The sequence below is a fragment of the Eremothecium gossypii genome, chromosome IV, assembly GCF_000091025.4.
Source record: "Eremothecium gossypii ATCC 10895 chromosome IV, complete sequence".
NCBI lineage: Eukaryota > Fungi > Ascomycota > Saccharomycetes > Saccharomycetales > Saccharomycetaceae > Eremothecium > Eremothecium gossypii.
In genome coordinates, this window is record NC_005785.6 from 378,800 (window position 1) to 396,119 (window position 17,320).

Consider the following 17,320-nt stretch of genomic DNA (forward strand, 5'->3'; position numbering starts at 1 on the left):
TGTGGCAGGCGAAATCCCCTGCTGGATGTCACTGCAATCCCTCGTAAATCACTCAGGGTCTGTTAAGTCGTCTCGACAGGTACTAATTCTACGGACTCCGACTGTTGCCAACGGCGTCGCAATCCGCTGTCGGCCTTCTTATGAACCAATTTCCTCTTTGCTTGTGTAATTCATCGCTGACTGCATGGGTGGCTTGACGTCAATTTTTTACTTGTGTTTCTACTGTCATTGGGGTCCTTCGAGCACTGCCAAAATGGGTAATTGACGCTATTGCATATGAGTGTCCAGGCGCCACTCTGTCCGGAGGGTCTCCACCCCATTCTCGAGGGCCAGGGCCGGATAAACTGCGCAACCCGCAGTGAATTAATCCGACGGATTAACGGACCGGGTAACCACGTCAGAAAGTGGGGTCCCAGGTTAGGAGCGGGGCAGAAACTCAAAAATATGTGGTCACGTGGTATTACGTAGGTTACGTCAATCATCGGCTATGTATTGCTTGCACATAGCGGCAAGCTTAGCTTGTACCTTGTCGCAGATGGCGTGTATGTTCGCAATTTCCTCCTTTTTGTGCTCCAACTGCTCCTCGAGCAACATTATAAGTGATTCTCGTGACTGGTGGGGCCGGTACTCGTTTAGTAAGTGATGGATGTTAAACAGAATTGTGCGGATGTGTTCGACCTTGTCTGGAAAGCGCTCTGGGTTGACGCTGAGGACGCTGACAAGCTCCAGCATGTTCAACAGCAGTGACTTGAGCAGTTTGTGCAGCTCTTTGATTTTGTATTGGTAGTTATTGCCGTGTTGGCCGCGGTCGTCGTAGAGGTTGCGTAGGCCAACGGTCTCTAGGTCCGGAAGCTCGTCTTTGACTTGCCAAACGCTGCCAAATGCACGATAGTGGCCCGCTGATGGCACGGGAGGCGGTATCAGAAAGTCAAGCTCGCAAGTGATTTGCTCAGGGTCTGTGGTGACGTGCGAGCTCTGGTACTCAGCCAACCGCTCGAGATTATCTTTGGTGAAGAACTTCACGTACGGTGGCGGGGGAGGATACAGAGAACTGATGTTATTAGAATCCGACATCCCGCTTGACGTTGCTACGATACCTAGACTGATCGGAGCAGTCAGTACCTTTTAGCTCAAGATAGAGGGTATCAGAAGGAATATCTATGGAAACGAATCCCACAAGGATCACGTGATCATTATTACGTATCAGGTGACCGCCCCCATAGACCCCAGCTGTTCCATATAGTGGTACCGATACATCTAAGACACAAGTACCTGGCGGATAGTGACCTGATCCTCGCGGTGCACTATGGCAGACGATCAGATGGATGTCGATGAGCCTTATGAGGCCACAACTGCTCCTTCAGAAGGCGAAGCGCCGAAGAAGAAGTTTCAGATAAAGAAGTGGACTGCGGTTGCATTCTGGTCCTGGGATATCGCGGTAGAAAACTGTGCCATCTGCAGAAACCATATAATGGAGCCCTGTATCCAGTGTCAGCCTAATGCAATGACAGACACAGAAAATGAGTGTGTTGCGGCGTGGGGTACCTGCAACCACGCATTCCATCTCCACTGCATTAACAAGTGGCTGTTAACGAGAAATGCCTGTCCACTGGACAACAAGACATGGCAATTTGCCAAGTATGGGAAGTAGTTTGTGGTATCTGCCTGTGCACTGATTGGAAGGTCTGTACATTACGTAAATTAGGAGGGTCTGTTTAACTGTAATACCTATTGTTACGATAGAAGGTGCCCCAGTGGCACCATTCGCGGCAATGCGCACCCACTTCCGCATGGAAGCTGTCCCAGGGGACGTCTAGCTCATCGCTATACTCAACGAAAAACACATACTGCCACTTGGAGCTAGTGCTACAGCGCCGAAACGGCCGCGATGTGATCGACCGCATGTCGATGCCGTAACGCTTCAACACTAACAGCACATCCGTTAAACTGCCCGCGCCCTGCCGGTCGGTTGTGAACGCAACCAGGTGGATACGCTCGCCGGAGGGGGTCGGCTGCCTGCCCGGAAGGATCTGAAGTGGTTCCTGCTTACGGCGCTGTATGATCAGGAACCTTGTCGTATTGTCGGCCACGTCGCTAATGTGCGATTGCACAATGTGTGCACCGCTAATCCGACATGCCAAAGCGCTAGCAATGGCTAGGGTCACTGTCTTATCTTCGCGGTAGTCGCGCAGGCACCGGTCAACCGCTTGTGATGTGGACCCAGCATCACAGCGGCTTAATGCTTTTCCTGTGACCCGCGCCAGCTCCTCTAGGTACTTTCCAACTTGCCCCCAGACCTGCGGATGCGAATAAATCCGCTCAATGTTGGCATTTTTCAATTCATCCGCTGTCATCGGCAAGGGGCTGGCCAGACAGTGCTCGACAGCCACATACTGCTCTGCCACGATAGCAAAGCCAGGTAGCATGCATCCCCGTGCAGCATTCGGGGTTTCTAGCATGTAATCCCGAAGGAGGTCATACGTGAATACTACCTGGCCGTTTGTCGAGTTTTCCGCCGGTAGTACGGCATAGCTTATTGACTCATCTTTCAGCAGCGCGGAGAAACATTTCTGGATTGAGACCATCGGAATCATCTCATTGTCCTCGACACCGAACTGCTGTATAGTAGCCTGGTGTGTGTATGTTCCACTGGGTCCGAGATAGGCTATCCGAGTCATTGGATATGTAGTGAGTCAGACTCGTGCTCGTGGAGGAATAAGTATCGTGAATAATCTCGATTCGATTGTCACTTCGCGGCCAAAGCAAAAAAGCCGGCTGCGAGAGAACTCTAGATACAGGATCAGCAGGAGTGCGATGCACGCTGCTGGGAAGTTTATACACAGATTAGGCCGCGCGTCTTTTCGGCAAGCCTTAGGTTTCCAAAGACTGTGCCAGCGCGATCAAATCGTCTACCTTGAAGTCGACAGAGCCGGCAGTGAAGTCTTGCAAGATCTTTATGCGCTGTTTCGCAGCCTGTGTAGCATCGCCCATGGCGCCGTAGAAGCGCTGGACGTTTAGGAGGAGAAGCTGAGCATCCTGCAGAGTCACATTAGAGTCCGACTCGATTTGGCCGTTCATAAAGACAACCTTCTTCTGGTCCGCCAGCTCCAGGTGGAACTGGAACGTGCTGTGCGGCCTGGCAAACTCCTTGTGGAGCTTAAATTCAGCCAGCGACGTAATTATGCAGTGCACGGTCTTTGGCCCGACGAATTGCCACTGCACGTAGTGCATCTCGACCGGCTGGCCGCCCTGCTCCTCTCCCGCGCCCGTCGCATCGCGCTGCAGCGGCAACACAAACGCGGGGTTAGCGCGCGCGTACCCGCTCATACGTTCAAAGACGTCAACAGGGACAACCGCATTTAGCACGCCGTCCTTGTTCATCCACCGCGCCCGCCACAGAAACTCCACCTCCTGCTTGGACAGTTGTCTGATCTTTTCCACGTCGAGGTACGAGTCCAGCGTTTTGAACGGCGCCCGCGGCGTGCTTGCATCCACGGGCCCGCGCAAGCGTGCCGCCTTTGCATTGTTTTCCGCCATTTTAGTGCGCTGTTCGTATGCCTCCAGTTCTTTTAGCGGGTCGATCCGATTGAGCTTCTGCTTGCGCGCCTCTAGCTCGTCCTTGAGGTTCGCCTTGAGCTCTTCTATTGTCTTAAACCCTTTGCTTCTGGCTGTCTCGAGCAGTTTCTCACGATACCTGTCTTCGACTGTCTTGCTGGAGTACCAGTATCTAGGTGTCCACGGCTCTAACCCCCGCTTGTTTAGTAGCGCTGCTCTCTTACAGTTATCGAACGCTCTATTGAACACTGACCTTCCCAGTGAACTCATCAAAGCTCCAAGTAGGACGATTTCTGCTATTCTGGGCAGCGTTGTTGGTTGTCGATATTTGATAAGAGGTTTTTCACAACCACATACGCTAGGCACAAAAGAGCGAATGTACAGCCTAGAACTCGCAAAAGAAACGGGTTTAGGCGTCTTCTTTGGTCCGGCTTCATGATAAGCTGAATGGGTATCTATTTATCCTATTGTGCCCTCGAGCAGGCCTTATCGCAGATTAGTCATTCGCTGATAGTCTTTTATACATAGCGGAATGGTCCTTGTACAACGATGAGCTGCTGTAATATTTAACAAGTATATAGGGAAAATGTCTCTTGAAGAGCGTGGGTGGGCCGCCGGAGAGCATGTAAAAGCATGATGTCGAGCGCGGCGGCAGATGATCTGCTCCTGGAGCTTATGGACGAGTTCCAACCACACCTGCAGAGCCACAGACACAAGCTACAGACGTGGAGAAGGCTACTGAGGGAATTCAACCGACGCACGGGCGGCAGCATCCGGCAGGAGCGGACCCTGCGGATGAGATTCGAGCGTATGAAAGAGACGCTGGAGAGTGGCGGCGAGGTGCATGTGTTGCAGCCCGGGCTGCTGGAGACGCTAGTACGCGAGTACAACGGGTCCCGGGGGGGAAACAGGCGGGTAGAAGTGGGGGAGCACGAGTGGAATGGATGCCAGCCGGCGGGGTTTGAGCCTCTGGGGAGTGACCTTACGAGTGGCACGAATAGCGCGGATGAGCGCGAGGAAAGCGAGCCTCCTCCACTCGATACAATGGACGTCTTCCCGGCGACCGAGATGCGTCTGCTAGTGGAGCGCGAGCGCTACAACCTGCTGCGGCAAAGCCTGGTGTCCTTCGATGACTGTTCGCCGGAGGCAGGCCTCTCGGGGGGCAGCTCATACTGTGGGTCGACCAGCTCGCACACGAGTCTTCTGACGCCGGCACTGTCCATGAAAGGCGTATGCACAGACGGGCTGCACGAAGTCGGCAGGCAGCTGCAGAGCCAGGCAGTCCTGGATATCATATGTGGTGAGCTGCAGCAACTGCGACAGCAGCAAGAGACGCTGGAGCAGCATATTTTCGAGCGTCTCGACCGGTTGGCTGCGCTTCTTGCGCAGAAGCCTGAGAACGCTGGCGTCCGCGGGCACTGAGATTGCTTAGCAGAAGTTCGGTAGATAGGTTTCTATAGGTTGTTTCTAAGCTGCACGAGCTTTTCCCAGCCTTCTGAACCCTCCCAGGAATTCCTACCTTTGTTTAGCAGTGACTTGATGGTAGATCTGGCTTTATACTTCCAATCCTTGCATACAAGGTCGCCTGCGCCATGCTTGCCCTCCATGGGCCCCAGAGACTCGTAAGCGGCGACAAGTTCTTCGCAGGTATCCACGGTGCTGTTCCATACACCCTCATTGATTTCGAGGTCAGGATTGTGCGCCATAGATCTGTATGCCTTTTCGTGGCACTCCAGTGCAGCATACGGCCTCTTGCGCCAAAGCTCTACACGAGCAACGATACGCCAGCATCTGGCAGACGAAGTTATGACTGACGGCAAGAGCTCGCAGATCAAGCTAACGCACGAACGCTGAAAGTATGATAACATTTGGGGATCCCCAGGATAGTCGGTAGACGTGAGAAGTTCCGATAGTTTCTCGAGAACCGGCATATCTATTGCGCGCTCACCCTTTTTATCTCTTCCGAGTTCAATTAGATGCCGGCAAGCAAGAAGCACATCTTCCCATTCGTGCAACTTAACGGAAACCGTCATGTAGTTCTCCCAAATTCTCCAGTTTCTCTGTGAATCAGATGCAATGGCTCTCTTTAAACAGCTGTGAGCTTCCTTTATTTTGCCCTGCTCCGTATATGCAGCGCTGAGATTAGACCAGGAGAGAGCATGGGTATCATCTAGTGCCACGCAACGTGAAAAGGCCTCCGCGGCCAAGTCTACCTTGCCGCATTCTAGCCCAATGCAGCCATAGAAGTACCACGTATCAAAACTTAAAGGATAGAGCCGCAGAGAGTCGTTTAGATGTTTTAAGGAAAGGTTGAAATCCCTGGAAACCCCCGAGTTGGCAGGTGGACTGTAATAGAACTTCCCAAGCGAGTTCTTGGCGTTCACGTATTTGCCAACCTCCCAACTCTTTTCCCACAACGCGGGATCCTGTCTGATATCTCCTAATATCGAGTATGCCCTAGCATCATTGGGGTTATTTTCAATCCGCTTCTGCAAAATTAACGACGCCTGCTTCTCATCGCCAACCGCTGCATAGCATAAAGCAGCATCGCAGTGTAGCTCAAGTCGCTCGTAAATCTCAACCGCAGATCTTAAAATGCCCATAGACATATACTTCTCGGCCAACTCTCTATCGAGAGCCCAGCGCGGAAGAAAGGGCAGCTGATGAATATACTTCATACGGTCGCTGGCGGGAGTAAGTTCTTCAGCATCAGACTCAGGAGTGTACCTGTGCTGGATCTTAAGGCCCAGTTCTTCCACTAGCGACTGCATCTGCAAGATACCACGCTCAATTGTCTTTGCCTTTGTCGTCTCAAGGACAGACCTCTCCCAGAGGGCTCTGGCAAAGACAGACCAGTTTTTCTGGCCATCTTGATACACAACGCGACCAATAATAGAGGCTAGTTCTTCGTCTACAATCGGGTCCCGCGCTGGACTCGTTTGCCTAATGGCATAGAGACGCAGGAGTAACTGAATATTATCGTAGTCGCTCAGTCTTGGCTGGTTGTTAGGATCCACCTCACGCAGCTCTATCGGAATATCCTCCTGGCGCAGAGCGACAGGCAGTAGCCTTGTTTCATCAAGGCCAGCAGTGCCATCCAATTTCTGCTTTTTAATAAGCTGTTCTTCTAAAGGCTCGTTGCCAATGGACTCAAAGTGAGGCTTCTCGAATAGCAGATCGGAGTTCAGGGCCAAGGCCCCAGGGGCACTGGCCGCATCACCTTCCTGTTCATTCAGAGAGGCAGATGAGGACCGCGCTAGAATTATCAAGCCGGCGTGTGCCTTTTGCTGAAACTTGGTTCTCTTGGCGCGCGCACCGGTCAGCACAAACTGAAAATCTGTCAACTTCTGCACCTTCTGGAGCACAGGTAGACACAGGTGCTCCGTATTAATGCTTAATGCACACTTGACGTTTTCCAGATAATAGATGACATAGAGCTGCCTCTTTAGCGTTTCCGGGGTGTCTACAGGAAGGCCCCGAACCACCGCGTGCACAAGCTCAATAGAATCTAGGAGGGACGATGCAATAAGCGGTTGCGGACCGACAGGTTCCGCGATCAGGGATATTTGCACCAGCAAGGCACGAAAGCGCCACCAATGCGCCACAGCTTCGAGCGGCGCAGTCCCATCGGCAGAAATGGACGGTACAGCAATATCCTCAGCGGATTGCAGGAACAGGCTTTGTGCCCCAGTAAGCTCCTCCAAGAAAAGAAGCGCCAGTACCAGGTATGCAGGGTTCGTGCAGAGCTCATATGCAATCTGCCCTTGTACACTCAGCAGCGTCACCAACCACCGTTTGAGATCAGCACCCTTTTCCCCACAGCGCAGCACATCCCGCTCAAAGTCCAATGGAACCACAGGGCCAGTGTAGTTGTTCTGTATAAATGTCTGCAGAAGCGCAACTGCGACCAGAAGTGACTTCCCCCGGTTCTCGGCAACCATCTGCCTCACCGTTAGCTGCAGCGCAGCAAGCAGCCCCTGCTCATCCGCTACTTCTCCCAGGTCAAAAATAACGCCAGCAAATGCATCGGCAACAACCGAGTAGCTTTTGCTTGATAGAATGTTCCTTGCCCAGCTCAGCTCCACGGCGTCGCAGCCGGATTTGTCCGCTAGAGCGTTCACAGGAGATGCCAGAAGTAAATGCGCGTTCAATAGCACACTATAAGCATCCATTTCCAACACACTAGTCACCTCCTACAACAACGGTCAGCTTTCTTTGCTGGTAACCTTGACCTCAACTTGGCGATGTCCGAGATGAGCTGCTGAAAAATTTGATATCGCTCTGTACGAAGAACCAGTACGCGTTACGCGATTGATCTTACGCATCCTTGAAGCAGCTCAACACGTTCCAGCGCCACCAACAACATCTAGCAGTAATTCAAATGGCCAGTATGGATGCCTGCTACTCTCGTGATGGCAACTCAGCTTACTAACGCGCTTTATGTAGCATACCAGCAACCTTTCAACGAGTTCTCTACGGTAACCGGAGGAGGGTTTGATTCGCAGGCGTCAGCCGGGCGGCCCGGGTCCACAGGCGGCCAGTCAACCGCGACTCTGACCCCGGTGACAATCAAACAGATACTAGAAGCCAAGCAACAGGTGCAGGATGGCCCATACGTGGTGCACAGCATGGAGCTGCACAATATATGCTTTGTGGGCGTGGTGCGTAATGTGGTGGACAACACCGCCAATGTCAACGTGACAGTGGAGGACGGCACAGGGCAGATAGAGTTTCGGCAGTGGAGCAACGACCAGAAGGACATGGAGCGCGCGAGCCAGGGCGAGACGGCCGAGTACAATTCGGAATTGTCGCAGCAGTTCCAGATCGGCAACTATGTCAAGGTTTTTGCCACATTGCGCGAGTTCGGAGGGAAGATGAACATCCAGTACGCGCTGGTCAAGCCTGTCGAGAACTTCAATGAGGTGCTGGCACACCACCTCGCCGCCATCAAGTGCTACGCGCTCGCAAACGGCCGCCTGGCGCCGCCTGCTGCTCCGTTTAACGCCGCGGCCGGCGCCCAGGGCGGCCAGAGTCTCTTTGTGCAGGACAACGACTACAGCAGCGCCAAGCCTGCTACTCAGAGAATCCTGGACTTCTGCCGCGACCAATGCAAAGACAAGGATGCAAACACCTTCTCTGTGCACACAAAGTTCATTGCCCAGTCGCTGAGCATGCTGGAGGACGACGTCCGCATGCACTGTCAGACCCTCACAGAACAGGGCTTCATTTATCCAACTTTTGACGAAAATAGTTACTTCACGTTATAAGTATGTAATGGTTATGTACCTTATGTTACCATGGACTGATTGTGCATGCGGTGGTTACCCGTTTTTGCGTCAGCTGCCAACCGTTGTTCGCGTAGCGAATGTCAAAAATACAATAACGCAGACGCACCAATTGTCACAGACGTAGTGACTGTTTACAAAAGGTAGCTGGAGATGCGTCTGCAAGTATTTGTCTGCTTCTCACAATCGTTACTACAAGTTAGATAGGTCAAAGAATACCAAAAAAACAGGATATGGTAACCAGGACATCTATTAGACTCCTATACAGCATTTTATTTATCCTGCATGCCAGGGCCTTTATTCACCCCATTGAAATCCGGGGAAAGCACTTTGTGGACTCCTTTACAGAGCAGCCATTTTTCATAAAGGGCCTAGACTACCAACCTGGGGGGTCTAGCAGAGTTGATGGCAAACAAGACCCGCTCTCGGACCCCCAAAAATGCGCGAGAGACATCATGTTGTTTCAGCAGCTAGGTATCAACACGATTAGAGTTTACTCGCTCAACCCCGATTTGAACCACGATGTGTGCATGACGATGTTGGCGGCGGCCGGCATTTATTTGTTTTTGGATGTCAATTCGCCGTTACAAAACCAGCATTTGAATCGCTACGAGCCTTGGTCGACTTACAGCGAGCCGTACTTGCAGCACGTGTTCAAGCTAATAGAGCAGTTTAGCCATTATAATAACACATTGGGTTTCTTTGCGGGTAATGAGGTTGTTAATGATGGGCGCTCTGCACAGACGTCGCCCCCCTACCTAAAGGCGTTGGTCGGGGATATGAAGCAGTACATTGCTCGCCACTCGCCAAGACCTATTCCTGTTGGTTATTCTGCGGTGGACGATTTGAAGTTCCGCGTATCGCTTGCCCGGTACTTGGAATGCTACGATGCGAATAATAAGTTCAACGACGTCGACTTCTACGGCGTTAACTCCTACCAGTGGTGCGGCCAGCAGACGTTTCAGACCTCTGGTTATGACAAGCTCGTGGATGCATACAGAGAATACAGCAAGCCAGTCTTCTTTAGTGAGTTTGGCTGCAATGAAGTTTTGCCTAGACAATTCCAAGAAGTGGAGGCGCTATACTCGAAGGAAATGTACACCGTATTTAGCGGCGGGTTGGTCTACGAGTTCAACCAGGAGGCTAATAATTATGGCCTCGTTGACTCTGATGCCGAGGGCAACATCAAACTATTGCCCGACTTCGACACGTTGAAGAAGGTGTATGGGAAAGTCCATATGCCGACTGCTGAAGATCTTCAACGGGGACTTGAGAAGGATAGGGCCGCTGCTATGGCAGTTTCTAGCAAGTCCAGGTGCGTGCAGCAGTATGATAATTTGGAAATTACAATTGCTGTGCCAAACTTGGCCAACAGCATGATTCGTAATGGAGTCCAAGTAGAGCCGGGTAGCTATGTCGATTTAAGCGAGGACAAGCTCCGGACCACTTACAAGATATTTGATGTTAGCGGCAAAGAAATCTTAAAGGGATCGCGAGTGGAGGTTGTCGAAGTATTCGATGGATCCAATCTCGCCAAAATGAGAAAGTTACGCCGTGCCAGGTACAGGAACGGCGCTGCTACCTCGTTCCCAACATCCGCAATAGTGTTAACAACTATTGGTATTATCGAACTATTGTTCCAGTTTTCGGTAATATAAGCATAACTAGATGTGGAATGCAAAGACTACGAACGGCAAGTCATCCGCATGGGTCATACGAGAATCGTATGTTACCCCTACAATCCTTAATTTTCAATGGCTTACGTCCCAATAAGATAGGACCAAGCATTCGCTCCCAATCAAAAGATCCAAACAAAACATTGACATCACAAACGTGGAAATCAACAGATTTAAAACCAGAAACTATGTTTAAGAAAAACCAGAAATTAGCATCAGGTATATCTTTAAACATTTTGAGGTCATGGTAATTATTAAGCATAGAAGGGTCCACAATAGCAGTGTCCCCATTATCCTGATACGAAGCAGGTGATGATGTGATATCTATTTCTTCATTTGCATTGAAATAGGATAAATAATGCTCGATGAAATCTGAATCCCAGGTATTACGTGTAATGGAAGCAAACGCAGGACTATGTATCGAGATGATGCCAGAGATCGTTGCCTGGTCGTCATTCTGATAATTCCTAAACCGTTGCCAGAACTCCTGTGGTTCGAGCGGGCAAACATTTGTAAATGAAACGTTAATAAGTTTTAAATTGATATTCTCATTACTTATTCGATCCCACAGACTTTTAAAATAATGGAAAGAGTAGTAAAATTTGGATATACCAAAGGAAGTAAAGTATTTTTCCTGCTCGGTGGTTATAGTTCCAGCTTTCCTGGGGTATGAGTGCATACTTCTGTTTAGTATCCCATGATTCAGTAGAATTACTACTGCTGTAGTAGGTGGAGGTGCAAGAAGGGTCAAAGGAGCAATGCGTTCTACCAGTGTTTCCACTGTGGACTCATTGTCTTGCGCGTTGAATTCGAATGCAGCGCCAGTGTAGTAATCACTTTCTACCGGCTCGTGACTTAAGAAGCACTTGCTGGCGCAATCTATTGAAAGCTCACAAAGGGCTGGAAGACACCTGCACAACAGTATGTCGCACAAACTTCTTATACCAAATAAAGCAAGATGGCTTACCTGCGCAAAGTATGAATGAAGTCCTGACATTATTCCGCTGCCGGGGAGAACATAGCAGGCATCCAAAACTAGAGAAGATGCAGGGGAAGACAGATCCCACACTCCTTTTGAGCCTTCGATTAGTTGCATTGGGAGATACTCGAATGGTGTATCAAATGACTCGTTAGACAGAGCAAAATTGGACAAGATGAGCTCCTGGAAAGTCCCGAAGCAGCAAAGCAGACTGGGCCGCAGATTCACTGGAGCTTTACAACGAGCAGCACGCAACTCCACGGTTCTATAGGACGGCAAGTTCCGATACTTCTTTTTATATTCCTTCAACCAGGTAGATGATAGCTTGAAATCCCTGAGGTCCTCCCTTGTCATTGACCGTTTGGGATTCTCCACAAGCTTGGCGAATGCTGCGGAGCCATCGTTCAGCACAGAAAAACGGATAGGAACGACGAAGGACGGTGCAATATCGCTAAGTATTACCCGCTGCAACTTTGAAAGACGGTCCAGCGCGGCGACCATTAGTTCTAGGTAGGTGTATTGCACATACTCGGATTCCAGACAGTCAAAATGTGCGTCCGGGTCATTGTGACCAAACATGCTCAGGATATGCTTATTGCTCAAGCCATCCAGGTTGATCCGGGACGGACGCTGAGCGTAGCATTTTCTCTGGAATCCACTGAAAACGGAACTACCATATAATGTATGCGCCGTGCCCTGGTTGAAGCTTCCATAAGAACTTGGCAAGGAATCGTTCGACTCCGGGTTGACAAATTCAATGCACAATACGGTATCTGCATGCCATTGACCCCTCGTGATACTGTCACCCACGCATAGAGCTCGTAAGCTGCTGGCCAAGGTGGCATTGAACTTCAGCAGCTGCTTTTTAGATTCGATTGTAACATTTCTGTACAGTAATTTGTGGCACACCCCCTCATATAAAGCTTTGCTGGCCATCCCTAGTGCTCGAACGCCCTGCTTATCCAGAAACTGCGCAATACGCTCTAAGGCCGCTGGGGGCAGGTCTAGCAAACCGACAGTTTGTGCAGATCTGCGCGCCGCAGTTCTACTGCAGCTTCCGTCCTCCTGGCATCTAGTAGCTCTGTTACCCTTAAATAACTGTAACCTCCTCATTTACATCCAACGTAAAGCACACGCGCTCTCCGGCTACCTCGAGAGCCATGGCCTGTGTACTTGCTATCAGTTAAAGGGCTCGAGCCCCACGGGCCCGGTACTGCAGAAAAAATGGCACGTGCTTATCACCACGTGACCGGCCAAGCCTCTTCGCACCGCTCACGAAGAGCCCTGCTTCTCGCCATCCTGCGCAGGCAGCGCATGCAGTGTCTCGTTATCTAGCTTACGCCGCAGCTCCTCGGGCGCGTCGGAGGCGTGGTGGCCGATTAGCGGCCGCAACTGCTCGGGAATGTCCTCGAACGCTAAGTCCTCGGTCGTTAGCGACACTGACTCGCCCTTTGCCGCCAGGATGTCCTGCACGGTGACCGAGTCATCGCGGAAGATCTTAAGGTGGTCTGCAATCAGGTGCCTGTTCTTACATCCGGGGCACTGGATCAGCACCGTGCCCTTCGTGTACGCCTGCTTGGACATGGTGTGCGACGACCGTGTGTCGCATTTCTTACACGTGAAAGCAATCATCATCATCGGCTTGTCCACCTTTATAGACCCGATATGCCGAAACTCATCTGCAATAGGCGGTTTCTGGCTGTTTTGCAGCTGCGGCGAACCGCTGTGGAACCGATGAGCTACCAAATGCCCCCCAAACACCGGACCCAGCACGTACTGCATGCAGTTACGGCTTGGGCGGAGTAAACCAGCAATCCTGAGAGGCCCCATCGAACGTCTAAGCATTTTAAACAGTTATACGTAGTCAGCGGTTTTCCTAAAACAGGACATGAGAGTGCGTCGAAAGAAGGCGTCATCTCAAATTTTTCAACTTTAGAAGCGCTGCCCGAAAAAGCACCGTCACCATTTATCTATTACAAGATGAACAGTTAGGTGGTGCCGGCAATTGTGTCAGATATATGTCTCTGGACATGGATACAAGACCACTCTCGCCACAGAAGGAGCAGGAGATAGCATCGAAAATCTTGCAGAGGGCTGAGCTGGCTCAGATGACGCGGCAGCTGAAACTTGGGCTCAGTAGGGTCGCGTCCCCAAAGAAAGGATCGAGTGCGGCTTCCTGTCCGAACGCAGTCAACAAAACAGCGGTTTTGCGTGGTCCGGGCCCAAGAATGAAAGACGGTCTTGGGGTGTGTATGGGAGCGATTGCGGGCAGGTGCTCGCCCATTAAGATGTCGCGCAGCGCGCCGGCTATAAGTCGGCTACTGCTGGGAAAAGCAAAGACGGGCTGTGCCACAACGCCAGATGAAAAGGAGAATGAGGAAGGGCAGTCGCCCGCCAAGCGGCATAAGCAGGGCGCGGGCGCGGCGGATGGACGCGGCGGCCCCCAACGGGGCGCGCTGATGGACATGATCAAGCCGCTCCCCAGCACTCCAAAATCGCACCGAGAAGCGGCACCCAGGCGACCTGCAGTTGGAGCAAGCGCAGGCACGCTGCCCCACGGCAGCGAGGACGTCGGTGCGGACCTGCTGATGTACCTGGCGACCAGTCCGTACGCTTCTGCTGCCAAGCAGCATCATACCAGCTCGCCACGTGTCCCAATGACGCCATCGTACCTGCACCACGCCTCCTCGGCCGGCGATCCGCGCCCGGCACAGGCCTGGCAGCACCCATCGCCGCATGCTGTGCCTAAGATGTCTCAGAATTACGCGGCCGCTCAGGCGGGCGCCAGCCCCTCCATGCTTTTGGGCCAGGAAGCCTTCCACGAGCTGGGCGACTCGCCTGGCATGTCAATGTACATGTCGCCCCAGACCCATAGGCTCAAGGGCAATGGCGGGTACCTGTTGCCGACCGCTTCTATCTCCGACCCTTCGGTGCTCGGTGACACCGGCCGCCCTCCGTCTTCTCAGTCATTGACATCGCACCTTCTGCGTACCCCGAACTTTAACATGAATGACTATGTGCATAACCTTTTCAGCCCCTCACCAAGAATAGACCCGCCAGGTAGCTCTGGGAATATATAGGGCCTCGCACACATTTAGCGCACAGTATACTAGCTAATCCTACATTCTCTGTCATAGTAATGCCTATGTCAGCACACCTGCCGTATAATTTCATTATTTCCTGTTTCATAAATGCTGACATATGTCACGTGGCCTGGATCAGCACGTGATGGCAAAAATTTCTTATGATTGAGCCTTGTTCATCTCGTCAAGACGATTACCATTAATACACGCATCCATCTCTCGGTAATGATACGGGACCTCTTCTCAACACTGGAGAGTTTATCGGGTAAAGCGAAATTTATGAGAAGTACCGATGTCCAACCCTAAAGAGCGCAACGATGACGGCCGCTTGTCGCCATGCGCCTCCGTCGAACCTTCGTTGATGTCGACGCGGACGGAAGACCACAATGACCTATATGATCATAGGCAGCACCCGGTAGCGATCGCACGGAAGCAGTCGGTAGCAGACGATTCTGGACCGATGGGGCGGAACGTCTTGACAAACCCTCGGGGGTCGAGCGAGAAGCAGAAGTCTCGAGAAGAAAACTCGCAGGCAAGGCTTGGCAGGATCAGAAGTGGAAAGCTGGTTGACGAGTCTCAAGATGAGTACCCTGAGCATGTAAGGCCGATACCACGTGCCACCGTGAGCAAGTCGTCTGCGGGTTGGCCTGCACGCGCGCCGCACTCTGCCTCTCAGCAGACGCTGTATGGGTTTCCAAGAGAAAGAGCCGACACGGAGAAGGATGCGGGGGTTTCTGGGACTGACGGGGGGCTAAAGTCGCGGAGAGGATCGCGGACTCTTTCGATCGTTGATACTGGTCTGAGACGCAAGATGTCCCGGGCACAGTCTGAAACTTCTTCGCAGGGGGGCAATCTTCACTTCTTATCCAGGACATTTTCTCACAAGTCTCAGGACTCAGGCTTGGTCAACGTTAGACGGAATCGGAGGATGTCCGCGGACAGCGATGACTCGAATGCGTCGCGCGAGTCCCAAGAAACGGAGGAAGATGTCTGCTTTCCTATGCAACAGCCAGAGCATACCCGTATAAACGGCATCGACTTCGATGAGTTGGAGGAGTTTGCTCAAGAGTCTTTGCGTGCTAACCTCACGATGAACATCAATGTGGGTGTTTCCAAGGGCGATGATGTTGATATGAAGTGTAGTGGGAGCCCTGGTTCTTCGACTGGTACATCTACTTCGATTTCCTCTGCTGCGATGAAGTATACCCCCAAAGGGAACTTCAAGCAAAAGGACTCTTCTAATGAAACCGCACCTGGTATCTCATTTGGTAACAACAAAGTTGAAACGGGTGAGTATCTCCCCATGAATGATTTATCGAGTTATGCGAACGAATCTGCGGCGTATGACACGATGGACAATGGCAATATACCAGCAGACAATTATAAAATACCTGATAGATTTTCGTTCTTCTGTTCCGAGGCAGGAGAGACAGTCCATGCCCCTGATATCCCATCTCTTGTACAGGATGGAGAAACCTTCCGTGAACTATTTAGAGATGGTGCCGTTACCTGGTGGCTTGACTGCTCCTGTCCAACTGATGAAGAAATGCGTTGTATCGCAAAAGCTTTTGGAATCCATCCCTTGACTGCCGAAGATATTCGGATGCAAGAGCCACGGGAAAAAGTTGAATTGTTTAAATCATACTACTTTGTGTGTTTTCATACTTTCGAAAATGATCCGGAATCTGCAGACTTTTTGGAGCCCATCAACATGTATATTGTTGTCTTCAGAAATGGTGTTTTGACCTTTCACTTTAGCCCAGTGTCTCACTCCGCCAATGTCAGACGCCGTGTTCGCCAGTTGAGGGACTACGTTGATGTGAATTCAGACTGGATCTGCTATGCATTGATCGATGATATCACTGATAGTTTTGCTCCAGTAATTCAAACTATTGAATACGAAGCCGATGTCATAGAAGATTGTGTTTTCATGACTGGTGATCTGGACGTCTCTAGGATGCTACAAACCATTGGCGAGGGGAGAAGGAAAACCATGACGTTGATGAGATTGTTAAGTGGAAAGGCAGACGTTATTAAAATGTTTGCTAAGCGTTGTCAAGATGAAGCAAACGGTATTGGTCCCGCTCTAACCTCCGAGATAAACATTGCGAACTTGCAGGCTAGCGGACACGACCCTCTGTCTGCCAGGCTAGGCTCGAACATACAACATCATCATGTCCAGCGCACTCAACCAAGAGCTGATATAGCGCTCTATTTGGGAGATATTCAGGACCATGTCCTCACGATGTTTCAAAATTTACTGTCCTATGAGAAGATTTTCTCCCGTTCACATGGTAACTACTTGGCACAATTGCAAGTTGAGTCCTTCCGGTGTAACAATCGTGTTACTGAAATGTTGGGAAAGGTCACTATGATTGGAACAATGTTAGTTCCTTTGAATCTTGTTACGGGTCTATTTGGGATGAACGTCACTGTCCCAGGTGAAGCAACCGGAGAATTGCACTGGTTTTTCGGTATTCTGGCCATTTTGGTAGGATCCGCTGTTGGTCTCTGGTTTTTGTCTTCATGGTGGATATCCAAGGCTAACTCTCCGAGGAGTTTGAACGATACTGTCATGTCTGGCACTAGGTCAATTCTGAACTTTGCCCGCAGAAACAGGAACGATCAATGTAGACCTGAAGGCAACAAGTCAGTTATAAGTTGCCCAAGTAAGTACGCTCGTTACTACTAGTCGACAACTATATCAATCCCAAGAAAATTTGCGACCGTTGATGCAAACGT

The 17,320-nt window shown here is 51.0% G+C and overlaps 12 protein-coding genes across 12 annotated transcripts; 6 read left to right on the top strand and 6 right to left on the bottom strand.

Annotated features, from left to right (window-relative positions):
- Nucleotides 1-474: 474 nt before the first annotated feature.
- Nucleotides 475-1,074, bottom strand: MED7 (mediator complex subunit MED7; the record flags this gene model as incomplete). The annotated part of the gene is made up of 1 exon (NM_209267.1): nucleotides 475-1,074. One exon carries the CDS (start codon nucleotides 1,072-1,074, stop codon nucleotides 475-477), a length of 600 nt encoding a protein of 199 aa, NP_983914.1.
- A 247-nt stretch (nucleotides 1,075-1,321) lies between these two features.
- On the top strand, nucleotides 1,322-1,651 carry HRT1 (SCF ubiquitin ligase complex subunit HRT1; the record flags this gene model as incomplete). Its single annotated transcript, NM_209268.2, has 1 exon — nucleotides 1,322-1,651. One exon carries the CDS (start codon nucleotides 1,322-1,324, stop codon nucleotides 1,649-1,651), a length of 330 nt encoding a protein of 109 aa, NP_983915.2.
- A 64-nt stretch (nucleotides 1,652-1,715) lies between these two features.
- PHA2 (prephenate dehydratase PHA2) lies at nucleotides 1,716-2,678 on the bottom strand (the record flags this gene model as incomplete). The annotated part of the gene is made up of 1 exon (NM_209269.1): nucleotides 1,716-2,678. One exon carries the CDS (start codon nucleotides 2,676-2,678, stop codon nucleotides 1,716-1,718), a length of 963 nt encoding a protein of 320 aa, NP_983916.1.
- Nucleotides 2,679-2,871: 193 nt separating this feature from the next.
- On the bottom strand, nucleotides 2,872-3,825 carry ATP11 (Atp11p; the record flags this gene model as incomplete). The annotated part of the gene is made up of 1 exon (NM_209270.2): nucleotides 2,872-3,825. The coding sequence occupies one exon, from the start codon at nucleotides 3,823-3,825 to the stop codon at nucleotides 2,872-2,874; it is 954 nt and encodes a 317-aa protein (NP_983917.2).
- Nucleotides 3,826-4,188: 363 nt separating this feature from the next.
- Nucleotides 4,189-4,977, top strand: DAL82 (Dal82p; the record flags this gene model as incomplete). Its single annotated transcript, NM_209271.1, has 1 exon — nucleotides 4,189-4,977. The coding sequence occupies one exon, from the start codon at nucleotides 4,189-4,191 to the stop codon at nucleotides 4,975-4,977; it is 789 nt and encodes a 262-aa protein (NP_983918.1).
- A 32-nt stretch (nucleotides 4,978-5,009) lies between these two features.
- On the bottom strand, nucleotides 5,010-7,727 carry EMW1 (tetratricopeptide repeat-containing protein EMW1; the record flags this gene model as incomplete). Its single annotated transcript, NM_209272.2, has 1 exon — nucleotides 5,010-7,727. One exon carries the CDS (start codon nucleotides 7,725-7,727, stop codon nucleotides 5,010-5,012), a length of 2,718 nt encoding a protein of 905 aa, NP_983919.2.
- Nucleotides 7,728-7,936: 209 nt separating this feature from the next.
- Nucleotides 7,937-8,822, top strand: RFA2 (Rfa2p; the record flags this gene model as incomplete). Its single annotated transcript, NM_209273.1, has 2 exons — nucleotides 7,937-7,943; nucleotides 8,002-8,822. The coding sequence occupies 2 exons, from the start codon at nucleotides 7,937-7,939 to the stop codon at nucleotides 8,820-8,822; spliced, it is 828 nt and encodes a 275-aa protein (NP_983920.1).
- Nucleotides 8,823-9,073: 251 nt separating this feature from the next.
- On the top strand, nucleotides 9,074-10,498 carry GAS4 (1,3-beta-glucanosyltransferase; the record flags this gene model as incomplete). Its single annotated transcript, NM_209274.1, has 1 exon — nucleotides 9,074-10,498. One exon carries the CDS (start codon nucleotides 9,074-9,076, stop codon nucleotides 10,496-10,498), a length of 1,425 nt encoding a protein of 474 aa, NP_983921.1.
- A 40-nt stretch (nucleotides 10,499-10,538) lies between these two features.
- On the bottom strand, nucleotides 10,539-12,608 carry SKP2 (putative SCF ubiquitin ligase complex subunit SKP2; the record flags this gene model as incomplete). Its single annotated transcript, NM_209275.2, has 1 exon — nucleotides 10,539-12,608. One exon carries the CDS (start codon nucleotides 12,606-12,608, stop codon nucleotides 10,539-10,541), a length of 2,070 nt encoding a protein of 689 aa, NP_983922.2.
- A 159-nt stretch (nucleotides 12,609-12,767) lies between these two features.
- ZIM17 (Zim17p) lies at nucleotides 12,768-13,340 on the bottom strand (the record flags this gene model as incomplete). The annotated part of the gene is made up of 1 exon (NM_209276.1): nucleotides 12,768-13,340. One exon carries the CDS (start codon nucleotides 13,338-13,340, stop codon nucleotides 12,768-12,770), a length of 573 nt encoding a protein of 190 aa, NP_983923.1.
- Nucleotides 13,341-13,513: 173 nt separating this feature from the next.
- STB1 (Stb1p) lies at nucleotides 13,514-14,575 on the top strand (the record flags this gene model as incomplete). Its single annotated transcript, NM_209277.1, has 1 exon — nucleotides 13,514-14,575. The coding sequence occupies one exon, from the start codon at nucleotides 13,514-13,516 to the stop codon at nucleotides 14,573-14,575; it is 1,062 nt and encodes a 353-aa protein (NP_983924.1).
- Nucleotides 14,576-14,870: 295 nt separating this feature from the next.
- On the top strand, nucleotides 14,871-17,270 carry ALR1 (Mg(2+) transporter ALR1; the record flags this gene model as incomplete). The annotated part of the gene is made up of 1 exon (NM_209278.1): nucleotides 14,871-17,270. One exon carries the CDS (start codon nucleotides 14,871-14,873, stop codon nucleotides 17,268-17,270), a length of 2,400 nt encoding a protein of 799 aa, NP_983925.1.
- Nucleotides 17,271-17,320: the final 50 nt, after the last annotated feature.